Genomic DNA, 13,745 nt, shown 5'->3' with positions numbered 1-13,745 from the left:
GTGACTTTCCATTTTTCGATCAGGCAGGTGCGGCGGATCCTGAGGCACTTTCTAGGGCTTGCCCACCCATTAAGCGACACCAATCCCCGCCCAGGAAAATTCACGTCTGTAGCCCCGTCACAAACCTCTCGAATTTGACGATATCACACCTTTCGACTCTTCTGTCTCAGCGCCAACCCATCTCGACAGACAGATCAGCCCCCCCGACCGATAAGATGGCGGACGTCGACACCCCCGTCACCCTGCGAACTCGCAAGTTCATCCGTAACCCCCTGCTTGGCCGTAAGCAGATGGTCGTGTGAGTTTGCCCCTCCAGATTTTATCATCGTTGCCCCCTCGAAGAGAACGCGCGCGCACGAAGGAAAGACCGAAATGGGAGGAGGAAAGAACACCAACAATCGATACGCGGTACATCGACAACACTGGATCGGGATACGGATTGGAACAGACGACGGAAGCGCGCGCGCGAGAGATGGAATCGATGGGAATTTTACATGGGCACACCGAAAGAGAGGACTGTGAGCTGACGGTTTTCTCAAAGTGATATCCTCCACCCCGGCCGCGCCAACATCTCCAAGGATGAGCTCCGCGAGAAGCTTGGCTCCCTGTACAAGGCCACCAAGGACCAGATCAACGTCTTCGGTCTCCGCACCCAGTTCGGTGGCGGCAAGACCACTGGTTTCGCCCTCGTCTACGACTCCCCCGAGGCCCTGAAGAAGTTCGAGCCCCACTACAGACTGGTCCGCGTCGGCTTCGCCAGCAAGATCGAGAAGGCCAGCAGACAGCAGCGTACGTCGAACCTCCAATCAGCTTATCGCCACCGTGGCAGTATCACATTGCCGAGTCTCTGGACAAACCTTTACCCGTCTGTCCCGGACATGTATTGTGATACATGCGTTGGTGGCGAATCTGATAACAACCCCTCATCCCAAGCATTGATGGCTGACTCTACTCGCGCTCCACAGGCAAGCAGCGCAAGAACCGCCAGAAGACCCTGCGCGGAACGGCGAAGGTCAAGGGTGCCAAGAAGAAGAAGGAATAAGCGGTTCGCCCTTGTTGCCTGGGGTCAGGCCAACATCACGAGGGGATTCCCCGGATCATCCGCAAGAGACCGTGGGCGGCGTTGGTGGAACAATCAAAAAAGAACAATTCAAAATGTCGTCTTGGGTCAATGTGGTTGTTTGTTCCGCTGGGGGAAATGTCCTTTCATTTTTTTCCGAAATGGGGGAGTTTTATTCCAACAACTCGGCTGTGCATCATTCGATGAAACAAATGCGGCTCTTGCATCATCCCCATGCGTTGGTCCGGCGGGTTTATGTCGGCCACGCGAAAAACAACTAGAGTCTACGCGGCGTGATACGGGGGAATGGGTTCATGATTCTCTCAAATATGAAATGCATCAAAAACACGTAATCCCGATGGTCCCCCTTCTCTTAGTCCATGACGTTACCACTTGCGGGGTGGCAGCCCTCGCCCCGTCGTACCACTCTGTCACCACGACTCGATGGCCCTCTACTTGTAGCCTTCTGGAGGAACTGGTACTGGAGACATGATGATCTGCCAGGCCCACACTTTGCTGTACAGATGTAGAGGCCGTGTTTTAAGGTCACCCCTCATTAGGAGAGGGCGTGTACGTGGCTGAGGAGTTTGTCGTAATAGGGATATGTCATGCTGAAGACTTGCTTCGTAACCTGTGTTCACGTCGCCTGTATCGGTGTTCTACTGAATGGTCAGAGAGAACGGAGCATACTCTCACGGTCGAGGCAATGCGTGCCATTTTACGATTGTTAGATTCCCATCCTCATCACTAGCCAAGGTCAATAACAAATATGACATCTACAGGATTCACCGGGGTTTCCCACATAAGCACTTTCTTCATTCCAACTTGTAGCCGTCACCGGATTCATCCTGAATGGTCGCACGAATGACAATGTACATGGAATATGTGTCGACGGTAGCGTTGTAGCCGGGGACATCGGGCGGGCAAGCATACTCGATACAATAGGACGAACAACAATTGCACCGCATATATAATCATTGTCCGTCATCATCATCCAAGGTCAAACCAGCGGGCGGGACGGTCAACCGTTCATGTTCTACACTCCTGCAAACTCGTAGATAAAAACAGCTCCTCACAAGACATCTGATAAGCATGCTACTAGCCTCACGATGATCCTACTAACTCATAATACACATCACCACCATCAACAGACCTCCAACGCCCTCCTCCCATCGTAACGAGGATATCCGAGGCCAGGCGACCCAACATGTTCCCCATCCAGCCCAACCTCAGCACTTTTTCTCTGCAACTGGCATCGAGCACACACAAAAACACACCATCTTTGCCATGAGAACATCGCAAAGCAGCACAGTCTCGCTCATTTTCCACGTTGAATCGCTTTTGATTATGCTCTTATAAGACGAGAAATGGTGGTATGCATACAATCCCATCCCCCAAAGCACCCCCCAAAACGCCATGTATCGCCGCTCTGAACAGTCTACATCTTTTATCGACACCGATAAAACGCCATACCATGCCCATGCCATGCTGCTGCCGTCTACCGCACGAAGAAGCACCCTCTGGTCGAATGGTCCCCCCCCCCCCCCACGGGCCAGCAGCCAACCACTCCGGCCCCCCCTCCCCCCCACACCTCCCCCCTCCTCTCCCCCCTCCCCGCCACCCACCCAGCCCGCCCCCCCCCCCCACTCGTCTCCGCCCCACCCACCGACCCAACATCATCTGCCGCCCACCCGCCCCCCCCCCCCGCCAAGTGCAAGCAGCAAATCACTCCGTCTCCCCCTCCCCCTCAAATCTCCCTCATCTTCTTCGCAGGCCGAGCCAGCGAATCATCCGGCAACCCACTCCTCTTCGTTCCAGGCAAACTACTCGTCCGAATATCATTATCGTCCTGACTGACCCTCCGATGCGGATACTCATTCTTCAACCCCTCAAAACAGTGCGCATTCAGCCGGTCCCCCGTCGAGAAAAACGGATGCTGCAGCGCCTTGGCAGCCGTCAACCTCTCCACGGGATCGTACTCCAACAGGCTCGCCAGCAGCTTATACCCCTCGGCGCCCAAGCTCGCCAGCGGCGCACCCCCATTGCCACCCTGAGGCGCCGACGTCGCGCTGCTCGAGGCCCCCTGCGAGATGGTGCTGTAGTACCACTTCTCCAGATTCGAGCCACTCGGCGCGGGCGGGTGGTGGCCGTACCCGTGCCCGCGGTGGTGGCCGTGGTGGCCGTGGTGATGCGGCGTCATGGGCGGCTGGAGGGTGGCCAGCTGGGGGTACTCGGGCATCGCCGTCAGCAGCGGCCAGCGTTCCTTGGATGGCAGGCCCATGATGTCGACAATCTTCTGCATTTGGTTCCGCTGGAAAGGCACCGTCTTCTTGCTGTCCATCTTCGCCTCTTCGCCCTTGAAAATGGGGCGGAGGGAGAGGAGCTCCGCAAAGATGCAGCCAACGGCCCACAAGTCGATGGCGGGGGTGTAGTGACGACTACCGAGTATGAGTTCCGGCGCGCGATACCATATGGTGACGACGACCTTATCACCGCTGAAGAGGGAGTGCATGGGTTTATCGAAACGACGAGCTAGTCCCAAGTCGCCGATCTTGACCTCGCCGGCCGAGGTGACCATGATGTTGGCGGGCTTGAGATCGCGATGCAGGACCCAGTTGGCGTGGAGATACTGGCAACCGTTGAGAAGCTGGAACATGATGCTCTTGACCGTCTGTGGCGGAATGGGATGGCGTGGGTTTTGGGTGTGGTGATGAATAATCTGCAATAGGTCGTGCTCGGCATACTCAAATACCATGAAGATGCACTTGTCTTCCAGGATGATGTCGATGAGCTTGATGACGTTGGCGTTCTTCAGTTCGCTGCACAAGGACATCTCGCGGATGGCGGACTGAGAGATGCCCGTATACGAAATCTGTTCACCTTCCTTGTCGGGCTTGAACTTCTTGATGGCAAACTCGCCAATCTGGCCCTGGCGGCCAAGTGCCTTGTAGACGCGGCCATAGGTTCCGGAGCTAATGAATCCGACGACCTTGTATCGCTCGATCACCCGGACCTTGGGTTGATAGTTGATGTGGCCGAGGCCGCGGTCTGCTGGGTCTGTGAGAATTTGTGTCAGCGCTGCTGAAAGTGAGTGAGAAGCGGAAGCCGATATGAAATCGGGAGAGGATGTCAAATACAGGAGCTATGATTGTGCAGGCCGCCGTAGCCTATTCCCCTCCACATATTTAGAAAGTGTGAGAGAGGTCCTTTTGTAGAAGGAAAAGAGACGGATGATGTGGGCGACGAGAGAAAATTTAAGGAGCAAACACGATATGCACTCGCTCTACAGACGATACATGTCTCTTGGTCCCGAGTACATATGATGGGGAATATCAGGTGAGGCCTTTGGAAGCAACACACGGGTGGCAGTAACCACAGAAGGACACCGTCAAGCAGGCAAAGCTCACCGCCGATCCCAGGGCAGATTCAGGCTTCGGGTCTGGGGCTGACTGAGGCAGGCACTGGCCTGGAGTTCGCGGGGTGGCTCTAAGCTTTGAAGAGCAAATAGGCAGAGAGCGGCGGCAGCGGAAGAATGCAGCCTGCCACCCGTCGAAACACACAGCACGGCACAGTTCGCGAAGTTGCGCCGGAACCCTTTTCCTCTCGGCTGAGTGATCGCGTGAGATGCAAGGTAGCGGTGGGGAAGGGAGAATGAGGAGACGGCAGATGCAGAATCCCCGAAAGGTATGTATAGGTAGGTGTATCTCACACTGCGGGATTCCCGGTAGGATGGGACTGGAGGGGTGGAGGTCGAGGTGGATTAGGATTGGATTGGGGACGCAGTGCGGATATGTGCTGGGATCTGTCTCTGAATGGGTGTGTATGAAAATTCTCGGAAAATGGGGCAATGCGAAAATGCACAAGAGCAACAAAAGGCGAGGCGCCGCCGAGTGATAAACCCGATACCCGAGAGCTTCCCAAGGGTCTTGGGAAGGGTGAGCGTGAAACCGCAGGGCAGTAGTAGCCAAGCTGCGTGGAGAAAGATTGCGAGTGCGGAAGCGAATGTGTGTTGTGTGGTGAGTGAGGGAGTTAGTAAGTGAGAGAGACAGAGTGTGTGTGTGTGTGTGTGCAGTGCAGGAGACATGTGCAGGATTGGGAGCGGGAGGGGTGCATTTCGACGAGATACGATTCGATACACAGGACGGATGGAACACCCGGGGTGGTCGTCGTCGATCGACAAGAGGAGAAAATGTGGATAAGATTATACATTAAAAGAAAAGGGGTACGAGGCGACGGCGACGTCCGCGGTGACGACCGGACCGTTGGAAGCGGGATGAACAAGAAACGTATATCTCACTCCAAGTCTGAGGTGTGTGTGTCTCTTCCTCGCTCCTCTCACGCTCATCCAATTTGTCTTTTGCCGCTGCTAATCTCGCTCACTTGTTGCACCCGATGTCTGTCGCTTGACTCTCGGTTTGCCTTTCCAGACGACACATTGACATCAACTCGAGTCAGGCGAAAGGGCAAAAACTGGGTAGTCAAGGGGGTAAAGTGACAGTAGGTACGAACGCGGCGTTTGCAATAAAGGTATAATGAACCGAACCGACAAGCAAACATCAAAACTCACCTTCAAACGCTGCCTGGACGCTTCTCTTGAGCGTGCCCGACCGCACTGAGCCAGGGCCAGAAGCGACTGATGGCGGGTTGGTCAGACTCATCATCCGCCGTGGGGGTGGTTCGCTGCTGACTCTAATGTCCGTATTGGAGTTGCGAATTCGATGATCCCAGGTATCCGATTAGGTATCCTCCCCAAAATCACCCCCGTTAATTCGTGGAGTCTTTCCCCAAAGTATCTCGCGGTTTCGTGCCTTGCCTGGCTCAAGTCGGGACTTTGAATGCGACAACCGTAAATTGGGGCCTCTCTCTATCAGTCTCAGCCCCTGTTGGTGAGACTAAACCGCAACTGCCCTGTCCCAGGAACCAGGACTTTGCCTTCGTTTATAATTTGTCCCAAGAAAACTCCGCCGGAACGTGGCGAAAATGGGGCACGCACACTTGCCCAGTGGATATTGTTCGGCGAAAGTCTGAATCTGGTTTACCTTAGGAGAAGGTAACCGTAGCTCCGGCTTGGGTCTCCCGAAAAGTCAAGGTTGTGTCGGCGAGCAGCACGGGTAGGGTCAATGATCCAACCGAAAAATGTCGAGTCCGCAGTCCGTCAGAAGTCAGCTGCTCCAAAGGGACAGGCGTCGGCGCCAGACCAGCCAGAGCCTCGTGCGCGGCGCAAGATGGATGGATGGCGCAAGATCCCGCAAAGGTGTCAAGGTGTGCTCGCCTATGCGCGTGGGCAGGCGTGTGTATGCGCGTAGTATGGCTATCGCTATCTCTGAGTAGCGACAGTGCTGTGCCGCAGGAGACGGGTGTAGTGCCCCGAAACTAACGGCCCCGCGCTGGACACGGCAAAAAGGAATATGTCAAACCCCAAATCGAGTCGCGGGTGAGCTTATCCTGAACGACTGTCTAGTAGGGGTTGCCGATGAAGGCGCGCGAATCTGCGTGCGCGCGCGGGGGTCATCGACTCTTTGGTGTAAAGTCCCTTCGTCCCCCTCTCAGATTCGGAGATCGGACTTGCGCAGGCGCGCCCACGCGGCGACTCCCTTCGTCGCTGAGCAGGTGGGCTGGCTGGGATTCTCCTAGATGCTTCGCGAGTTGCCGAAGCAAGAGACCAATAGAACAGGCGCGACTCGGAAGTGTTGGTATGCTCCGGAAGGCGATGCGCCCTGGTAACCTGTTGAGCGACTGTATGGGACGATGGGCGTCGCGCGTCGGGCACGAAGTCGCAAAGTATTTCTGGTGACTACTGGTGTGTGCGATCACAAGCGATGGCTATTTGAAGTGCGGAGAAACCCCTGGGCAGAAAGTACCGCAAGTTTGAGTAGGAAGGGACGGGCAATAGATCACAGGGGGGACCCAAGGATATGCGAAATGGCGGACGGATGGTGATTGATGGCAAGCGAGTGAGAAGTTCAAGTTCCTGATGAGAGCAAGGAGTGAGTTGAAGTGACGTTTCACCACGGCAGCAAGTAATAGACGAGGCGGCGTGGCTTCCGTTCGTAGGGCGCATCAGTTTCTCTGGTAGCGGGAAGCCGCTGCCTGGTTGTACAGTGTTGAGATGTCGCCGTCTTGCACAGTGCTGGTGTCAGTGTAAGGTACGGATATTGGAGGTGAGGTATTCTACGTCAGGCACATTAAGACTCCTATTTGCCAGCCCCTCCATGTCAGACAATCTAGATAGACCCTCTGGGTACCCGAATCATGATAGAGTTCATCAACTTTTTTCGTTAGAAAACAAAAGAGGCTCTAAAAACCTGCCACATGCATGCTACGGCTGCTACCACCCGAGACCAAGTCAGACTGAATATTACCTTGAAAGATAATTCACCTATCGCGGGCCAAGCTTCTCGAGCACACGCGGTCCCTGTTCATCCCACTCCTCCTTGGTCACCCACATGCCTTCCTTGTCCGCCATAATGTTGGCCAGCACTGCACCACCGAGGAACACCATGTGTCTCCGGCGGGGTGGGTCTTCTATCCGGACCTTGAACTTGTTTAATCTCTCCGGGTTGCCGCCAAGCACCCGCGTCAGCCACAGCTGCTTCAACTCTTTCTCCAGACGTGATGGGAGACCCGGGTACATGCTGCTGCCACCCGACAGCACAATGGCCTTGAACAGCGATGATCTCACGTCAACATCCGCCGCCTGGATCGTGTTGAACAGGAACTCGGCAATACCGGGCTGCTCGCAGTCCACCAAGTGAGGCTGGAACAGGCACTCGGGCGCCTCGAACCGCTCGCTGCCCACTCTGATCACGCGACCGTCGGGCAGCGTGTAGCTCTCCACCAACACCGTTGTGTCCTCGCTCAGGCGCTTGTCCAGTTCCAAGTCGTACGAGACGTAGCAGAGCTTCTCCTTGATCTGGCGGACAGTCTCGAAATCGGCCGTTCGGTTGAGCGCGTAGCCGCGGCGCAGGAGGAGCGCAATGAGGTTGCGCGTGACATCTCGGCCCGCGACATCCAATCTGCGAGTAAGGTGGTTCAGGACGACCGACTCGTAAACGGGCACGATGTGGGTCACGCCGTCTCCCGAGTCGACGACGACACCGGAACTGAGACCTGTCAAGGAGCAGCCAAGGTCAGCCTCGTGTATATTCTCTTTCTCCAGTCCGAGTTGGGCGCAGCTGGTACAAGCAACATACCTTGGGCGTAAAGGGCCAGCACGGCCTGGATCGCAACATAGACGCCGCCGAATCCATAGCGGTCAAACATGACCTCGCACATCTGCTCACGGTTCCGCAGCGGGTTCATCGGGGGTTCGGTCAACAAGATCTTGCGGCCGCGCGGGTCGACCTTCATCTTCTCAAAGAAGGTGTAGTCCCAGAGATGCTGCATGTCATCCCATTTCTTGACGATACCGTTCTCCATGGGGTAGCTGATCTGGAGCATCGTCCGGGCGGCAGCGGCTTCGTCACCGCACATGATATCCTTGATAACCAGGTCATTGTCCTCGCCCTTTTCTTCGGTTCTCAGGATCGGTCGGCCAACGATGGATGGGTATTGGAATTCTGGGAAGTTCTGTGCTGCGTAGCCGACCTTGAGGAAACCTGTTCCTCCGTCGAGGACTGTGGACCTTGCGTCAGCCACCTCCCGATCGCAGGATCAACCACGGGAAAGCGGTCACAGGCATAACTATGCAGCCAAAGCTGCAGCATCAGGGGCATTGCGACTTACCGATGGGGGCCTCGGCTGCCATTGTGAGAGCAGAAGCTGCAGGCTGTCGAAATTGGAGCTTCTGTCGATTGGGGGAGAGGTGAGGTGAGGTGTGGTTGGGAGGGCGTCCGGGAAGCTGTTACGTCTGTGTCGTCGATAGTGGGGTTGGGTAAGGTTCACTGCCTCCAGCTGTCCTGCCACTGGATCGTCAGCCAGGTCGTGGCTGAGCGGCGTCTGTCACGTGATACCCCGCAGCCAGCAGTCGTCACGGTCGAGTGCACTGTCACTGAGGTGGTGGTGAGGTTGGAGCTGTACCTACACAGCTCCTGCGGTGCACTGCACGAAGGTAGAACCCAGCGTCACCGGACCGGCAACCCCACCTTGACGGGAGGTTCTCCACTCGTTGAAGGCCGCTGGTCGGCGGGACCAGTGTGATTCCCACGTTTGAGGGATGAGCAATATAGGTAGCTCGATGCCTTATTTTCTCAAACGAATTTATCAAAATCGTCATTTTATCGGAGAGAATTATCCCAAATCTATTTAAATTCAAGTCACAAAGCAGCCATGGCGACCCGTCTCCTTCGTCGGAATATCAAGATCCTCGTGATCAACGCCAACTCGTCCGAGGATATGACGAGGGGCATGGAGAGGGCCATACAAGCAATGCACTTGCACGATGTAAGCCAGAACAAATCAGTTGGCCGTACATAGCGACCAAGACCCAACCACAACAGATCAGTGGCTCACCTCTCTCTCTTTTGCTGCCAGTCCCTCGAGATTCACACCTACACAGCACCATCTGAAAGTCCGGCAAGCATCAACGATGATGCGGATATCAAGCTGAGCACCGAGGTCGTTATCAATGATCTCGTCAAAAGCGGGAAGCTCCAAGACTACGACGGCGTGCTCGTCGCATGCTATAGCGTTCATACCTTGGTCGAGCAGCTTTCGCAGCAGTTCCACGCCTCGCTGGCCGTCACCGGCATCTTCGAGGCCAGCATACTAACTGCAACCTCGCTGTTGCCTCACAGTTCTGACGCTTCACGCTCATCGAAATGGGGTGTTGTCACGACGGGCGAGTTCTGGGAGAAGCACCTAAGTCAAGGCGTGAAGGGTTATCTAGGTCAACCTGACCAGTCAGAGAATGTCAAGTTCGCGGGAATTGCGTCGACCGGCTTGACAGCTGGGGACTTCCACCACATCAGCCCGGCTGAAGTGAGGGTCAAACTAGAGCAAGCTACCAAGAAGCTGCTGAGTAGCGGGGACGTGCGATGTGTGGTCATGGGTTGTGCTGGCATGGCCGGGCTCGAGGAGATTATCCGAAGCTCGGCCAATGATATCTACGGTCCGAAGAAGGGCAGCCAGGTCTTCATCGTTGATGGCGTCAAGGCCGGCATCTTGCAACTCGAGCAAACGGTCAGAAGCAGACGACTATTCCAAACCTGATTTGTCAATTAATAATACCCATGTTACCGGCACCCGTTTCCAACGCCAGACCTTTTCCCTCCCAAATAAAATCAGTGCGAACCCGTAGCAATCAAGAAGACGTCTTAGTCGAGTCGTCTAGTGCGTCCCCAAACTTCATCTGCGTCTTTCTTCCCCTTGGTCTCGGGAACCTTGACGGAAACAAACAGGGCAAAGAGTGCAGCGAAGCCGGCAAAGAGGAAGTACACCCAGCCAGCTCCCCCAAGCCATTGGTTCAGAGCATTGTTGACAATCGGGAAGAATTGAGCAACTAGGAAGGTCGCGACATAGTTAGATCCTAGGGACCAAGACTGGACGGCGCCAACGGCCTCCTGTCCGACCATTTCGGACGCGAGAATGAAGGGCACTGGCCCAAGGCCAACGGCGAAGAAGGCTACAAACGACACGACCGACAAAGCCGACAAGATCTTTACCCCGAACTGGATGGAAAGAGCGAGAACCAGCGAGCTGACTCCCTGCCCGATGATGGAGATCAGGATGCAGCTCTTTCTCCCGAGCTTGTCCGGCAGCGGAGAGCATGCCGCAGTGGTAATGAGGTTGACAACAGAGATCATAATCGTCAGCAGGGCGGAGCTTACGGGGAGCAAGTCGTTCAAGAGAGATACCGAGTACATGATGACGGAATTGATGCCACACAGCTGCTGGGCAAACATGATCCCGATGACGGCGGCGATGGCGGGTCGGTGAAGGGGGTCCTTGATAACCTCAAAGAATCCAAGATGAACACGCGAGTTGTGCTTGGCAAGGCCAGGAGATACTGGTGGCATGTCATCGTTCTGGGTCAAAAGACCCTCTTGCTCAGCATGGACCTCCCCATCCCAGTTCTCGACTTCCTCTCTGATGTCGAAGTCCTTGCCGCGGATCCGCTGCAGTGTACGGCGAGCTTTCGGGGCGTCACCGTTGGCAGCTAGCCATGCGGGGCTCTCGGGAATCAACATGAGGCCAGACGCCTGGGCCAACGCAATGAAGACGCCGACGGCCAGGATCCAGCGCCAGGCCTTGCCGTAGCTCAGGAAGAACCCCAGAGTTTGAACGGCCAGAATGCCCACATTGATGGAGACTTGGGTCATGGCACCAAACAGGCCACGCTCCTTTGGCGGTGCAATTTCACTGATGTAAAGTGGGACAATGACAGTTGACGCGCCGGCCGCCAAACCAGTGAAGAACCGGCCAATTGCCAGAGCGGCAGCGCCCCCAGCGAGGGTCTCGATGACGGCGCCAATAATGTATAGAATGGCCGTGACTCGCATGGCAGGACGTCGACCGCGTTTTGAAGAGAAAGGGCCGGCGCAGAGAGCACCTACGAGGCCACCGACAGTGAAGATGGAGGAGACGGTTGCGAAAACTGCGTCGGTCATGGGGATACAGTCGGGAAGCCAGCTCTCGGTGTCGGGCGCCTTGGAGTGCACCCATGTGAGCGTGACTCCCTTGGCCGCAATTGACTTCTTTCGGCAGGTAAGGACATCTTGAGGCGCGTTGAGCTCGGCCTACAAGAGAGGCATAGCTGGTCAGCAAGTCTTGTTCGCGGGGATGGGTGAAGCAAACGGACGTTGGAGCAGGATGATGCAACACGTACAAGGTGAAAGCCGAACTGCAGGGGGCCCAGAGTCGAGACAGATATTAATACAAGCAAGTATAGGCTGATATCGTGCACGCACTGTCGAATACCCGAAGGAGCCATGTTGACAAACGACGCTGGATACGAAAGTGTGTCGTCTAAAGTGAGCCCAGTGTTTGTATGAAGACGGAGGTATGTGTTTGAGCAAGGAAATCAGCCGAGAACAAGGAGCCTGCCTCAGTCAAGAGGGGGGAAAGTCTGGACGACAAAGCGAAGCTGGGAAAGCTGGGGAAGTCGCCGGCGGTCATGGGGGAGCTGCCCACATGCCACACTGACCACACATTGGGGTTACGCATTTCAGTGGCGCTAGCAGCCACCTCACGCTCCAGGTCCCGTCCCTGGCTGTTCCAAGTTCCCCGAGCGGGCCGGGACCCATGACTAAGGTAGGTGGGTGGGTAGGTACCTTTCCAAGCGCTGCACTCTGCCATTCATTGCATACAATCGTATCTTGAGTTTGATTAGTCCACGTCAAGCATTTCATGTTGATATTGAGAACGTGAATTGATGGTTAGCGTCAATGGGATAGTTTTGAATTGTAATCTTCAGTTGGTATTTCCACACTGCCTGTGTCTGGCATGAAAGGTGGCTGGAATTTCATCAGCCTACCAACACGCATTCTTATTAACACACATTCTTATTCAGTCTTTACAACTTGAATTTTGATTCTATTATATTTGAGATCTTAATTAACCATCATCTTCGTACATACTCAGCGTTTACTGAATCTTACCCAATGATCGCTTGACGGCCACCTCTAAGCTCTCGACGTCATTGGGTCCGAGCCCAATCCTCTCGTTATCCGTCTTCTCGTACAGTGTGCCGCCCTCAGCCCAGATGCGTCGCAGCGTGAAGATGGTGGCGTAAGGGATAGCGTTCGCCCAGGCCTTCTCCTCGGCTTCCTCCAACGTCTGCAGCGACGAGTAGACAATCTCCCACTTGTCCCCGGTCTGCTTCTCATACTCGGCTACAATTTCCTTGCCGGTCGCCACGAAGGACTGCACCTTGAGAGCCCGGTTGAAGGAAGCCTCTGGGTGACGGAGCGATGCCACCAACGTTGTGCCAACACTTTGGAACAGTCAAATTAGCATCAGGTGACAGAATCATGGGGGTTAAGCGGCAACTCACTCTTTCATGGTGATCAGACCAGTTTTTCCTTCGCCGTCCTCAATCAAGACTGCCTTGCGGGCTGCTGTATCGAATCCGCCAGCCTCTTGCGCAATAGCGGGAAGGGTCAAGAACATGTCGACGTAAGGACCAGTCACCAAGTACGTGTACTTGAGTCTCTGGATATTCTCACGAATGTACTTGCGCACTTTGAGCTTGGCCTGGTGAGGCTTCTCGTTGGGACTCTTGGGGCCGTATTCGATGTCCGTTCCATACTCGGAGGGGAAGAACCACTTGACAGAGTCGGTCTCCTCGGCCAGTTTGATGAGATCGATCTGCTTCTCGATGACATTTCTACCGAGCGCGGATATTACGGTATCGGTGTCCTTGTAGGCCGCCTTGATTTGCTCCGTGTCGTCGACGTCGCCCGCGATAACCTTGAGTCCCTTCTTCTTCCAGCCGTCGAGCAAACCTGATTTCCTTTCCACCGTGGTTGGTGATGTGAAGATGGTGATTTGGTCAAAGGAGGGGCTGGCGTTCAACAATGCCGCTGTGATGAAAACACCAATCTGGCCAGTCGCGCCAAAAACAAGAATCTTGGAGGGTTTAAAAGTAGCCATGGTGTTGAGTTCAAGGGATTATGGGATATTACGACAGAAGATGTGCGATTGATGCTGTAAGGGAATTGCGTGGCTTTATCTTGATTACGAAGGGTCGGACGCCCGCTTCTTATATCCTCAACTGCATTACAAAACACGGAGCGATAACGGCTCA

General features: G+C 55.1%; 6 protein-coding genes across 6 annotated transcripts; 2 read left to right on the top strand and 4 right to left on the bottom strand.

Moving 5' to 3' along the window:
• Window positions 1-215: 215 nt before the first annotated feature.
• CORC01_07508 (40S ribosomal protein S24) lies at window positions 216-1,042 on the top strand (the record flags this gene model as incomplete). The annotated part of the gene is made up of 3 exons (XM_022619144.1): window positions 216-298; window positions 542-789; window positions 966-1,042. The coding sequence occupies 3 exons, from the start codon at window positions 216-218 to the stop codon at window positions 1,040-1,042; spliced, it is 408 nt and encodes a 135-aa protein (XP_022474409.1).
• Window positions 1,043-2,807: 1,765 nt separating this feature from the next.
• Window positions 2,808-4,243, bottom strand: CORC01_07507 (serine/threonine-protein kinase SSN3; the record flags this gene model as incomplete). The annotated part of the gene is made up of 2 exons (XM_022619143.1): window positions 2,808-4,117; window positions 4,198-4,243. The coding sequence occupies 2 exons, from the start codon at window positions 4,241-4,243 to the stop codon at window positions 2,808-2,810; spliced, it is 1,356 nt and encodes a 451-aa protein (XP_022474408.1).
• A 1,258-nt stretch (window positions 4,244-5,501) lies between these two features.
• On the bottom strand, window positions 5,502-5,721 carry CORC01_07506 (uncharacterized protein; the record flags this gene model as incomplete). The annotated part of the gene is made up of 2 exons (XM_022619142.1): window positions 5,502-5,587; window positions 5,628-5,721. The coding sequence occupies 2 exons, from the start codon at window positions 5,719-5,721 to the stop codon at window positions 5,502-5,504; spliced, it is 180 nt and encodes a 59-aa protein (XP_022474407.1).
• Window positions 5,722-7,439: 1,718 nt separating this feature from the next.
• Window positions 7,440-8,998, bottom strand: CORC01_07505 (actin-like protein 2; the record flags this gene model as incomplete). The annotated part of the gene is made up of 3 exons (XM_022619141.1): window positions 7,440-8,170; window positions 8,254-8,698; window positions 8,786-8,998. Coding segments are annotated over 3 exons (1,389 nt in total), but the record flags the coding sequence as incomplete, so codon positions are not given.
• A 330-nt stretch (window positions 8,999-9,328) lies between these two features.
• On the top strand, window positions 9,329-10,210 carry CORC01_07504 (hydantoin racemase; the record flags this gene model as incomplete). The annotated part of the gene is made up of 2 exons (XM_022619140.1): window positions 9,329-9,442; window positions 9,533-10,210. 2 exons carry the CDS (start codon window positions 9,329-9,331, stop codon window positions 10,208-10,210), a joined length of 792 nt encoding a protein of 263 aa, XP_022474405.1.
• A 104-nt stretch (window positions 10,211-10,314) lies between these two features.
• Window positions 10,315-13,591, bottom strand: CORC01_07503 (uncharacterized protein; the record flags this gene model as incomplete). The annotated part of the gene is made up of 4 exons (XM_022619139.1): window positions 10,315-11,736; window positions 11,826-11,944; window positions 12,598-12,932; window positions 12,993-13,591. The coding sequence occupies 4 exons, from the start codon at window positions 13,589-13,591 to the stop codon at window positions 10,315-10,317; spliced, it is 2,475 nt and encodes an 824-aa protein (XP_022474404.1).
• Between the last annotated feature and the right edge of the window lie 154 nt (window positions 13,592-13,745).

The sequence above is a fragment of the Colletotrichum orchidophilum genome, assembly GCF_001831195.1.
Source record: "Colletotrichum orchidophilum strain IMI 309357 chromosome Unknown Scaffold_60.1, whole genome shotgun sequence".
NCBI lineage: Eukaryota > Fungi > Ascomycota > Sordariomycetes > Glomerellales > Glomerellaceae > Colletotrichum > Colletotrichum orchidophilum.
This window is presented reverse-complemented; position numbering and strand designations above follow the sequence as displayed.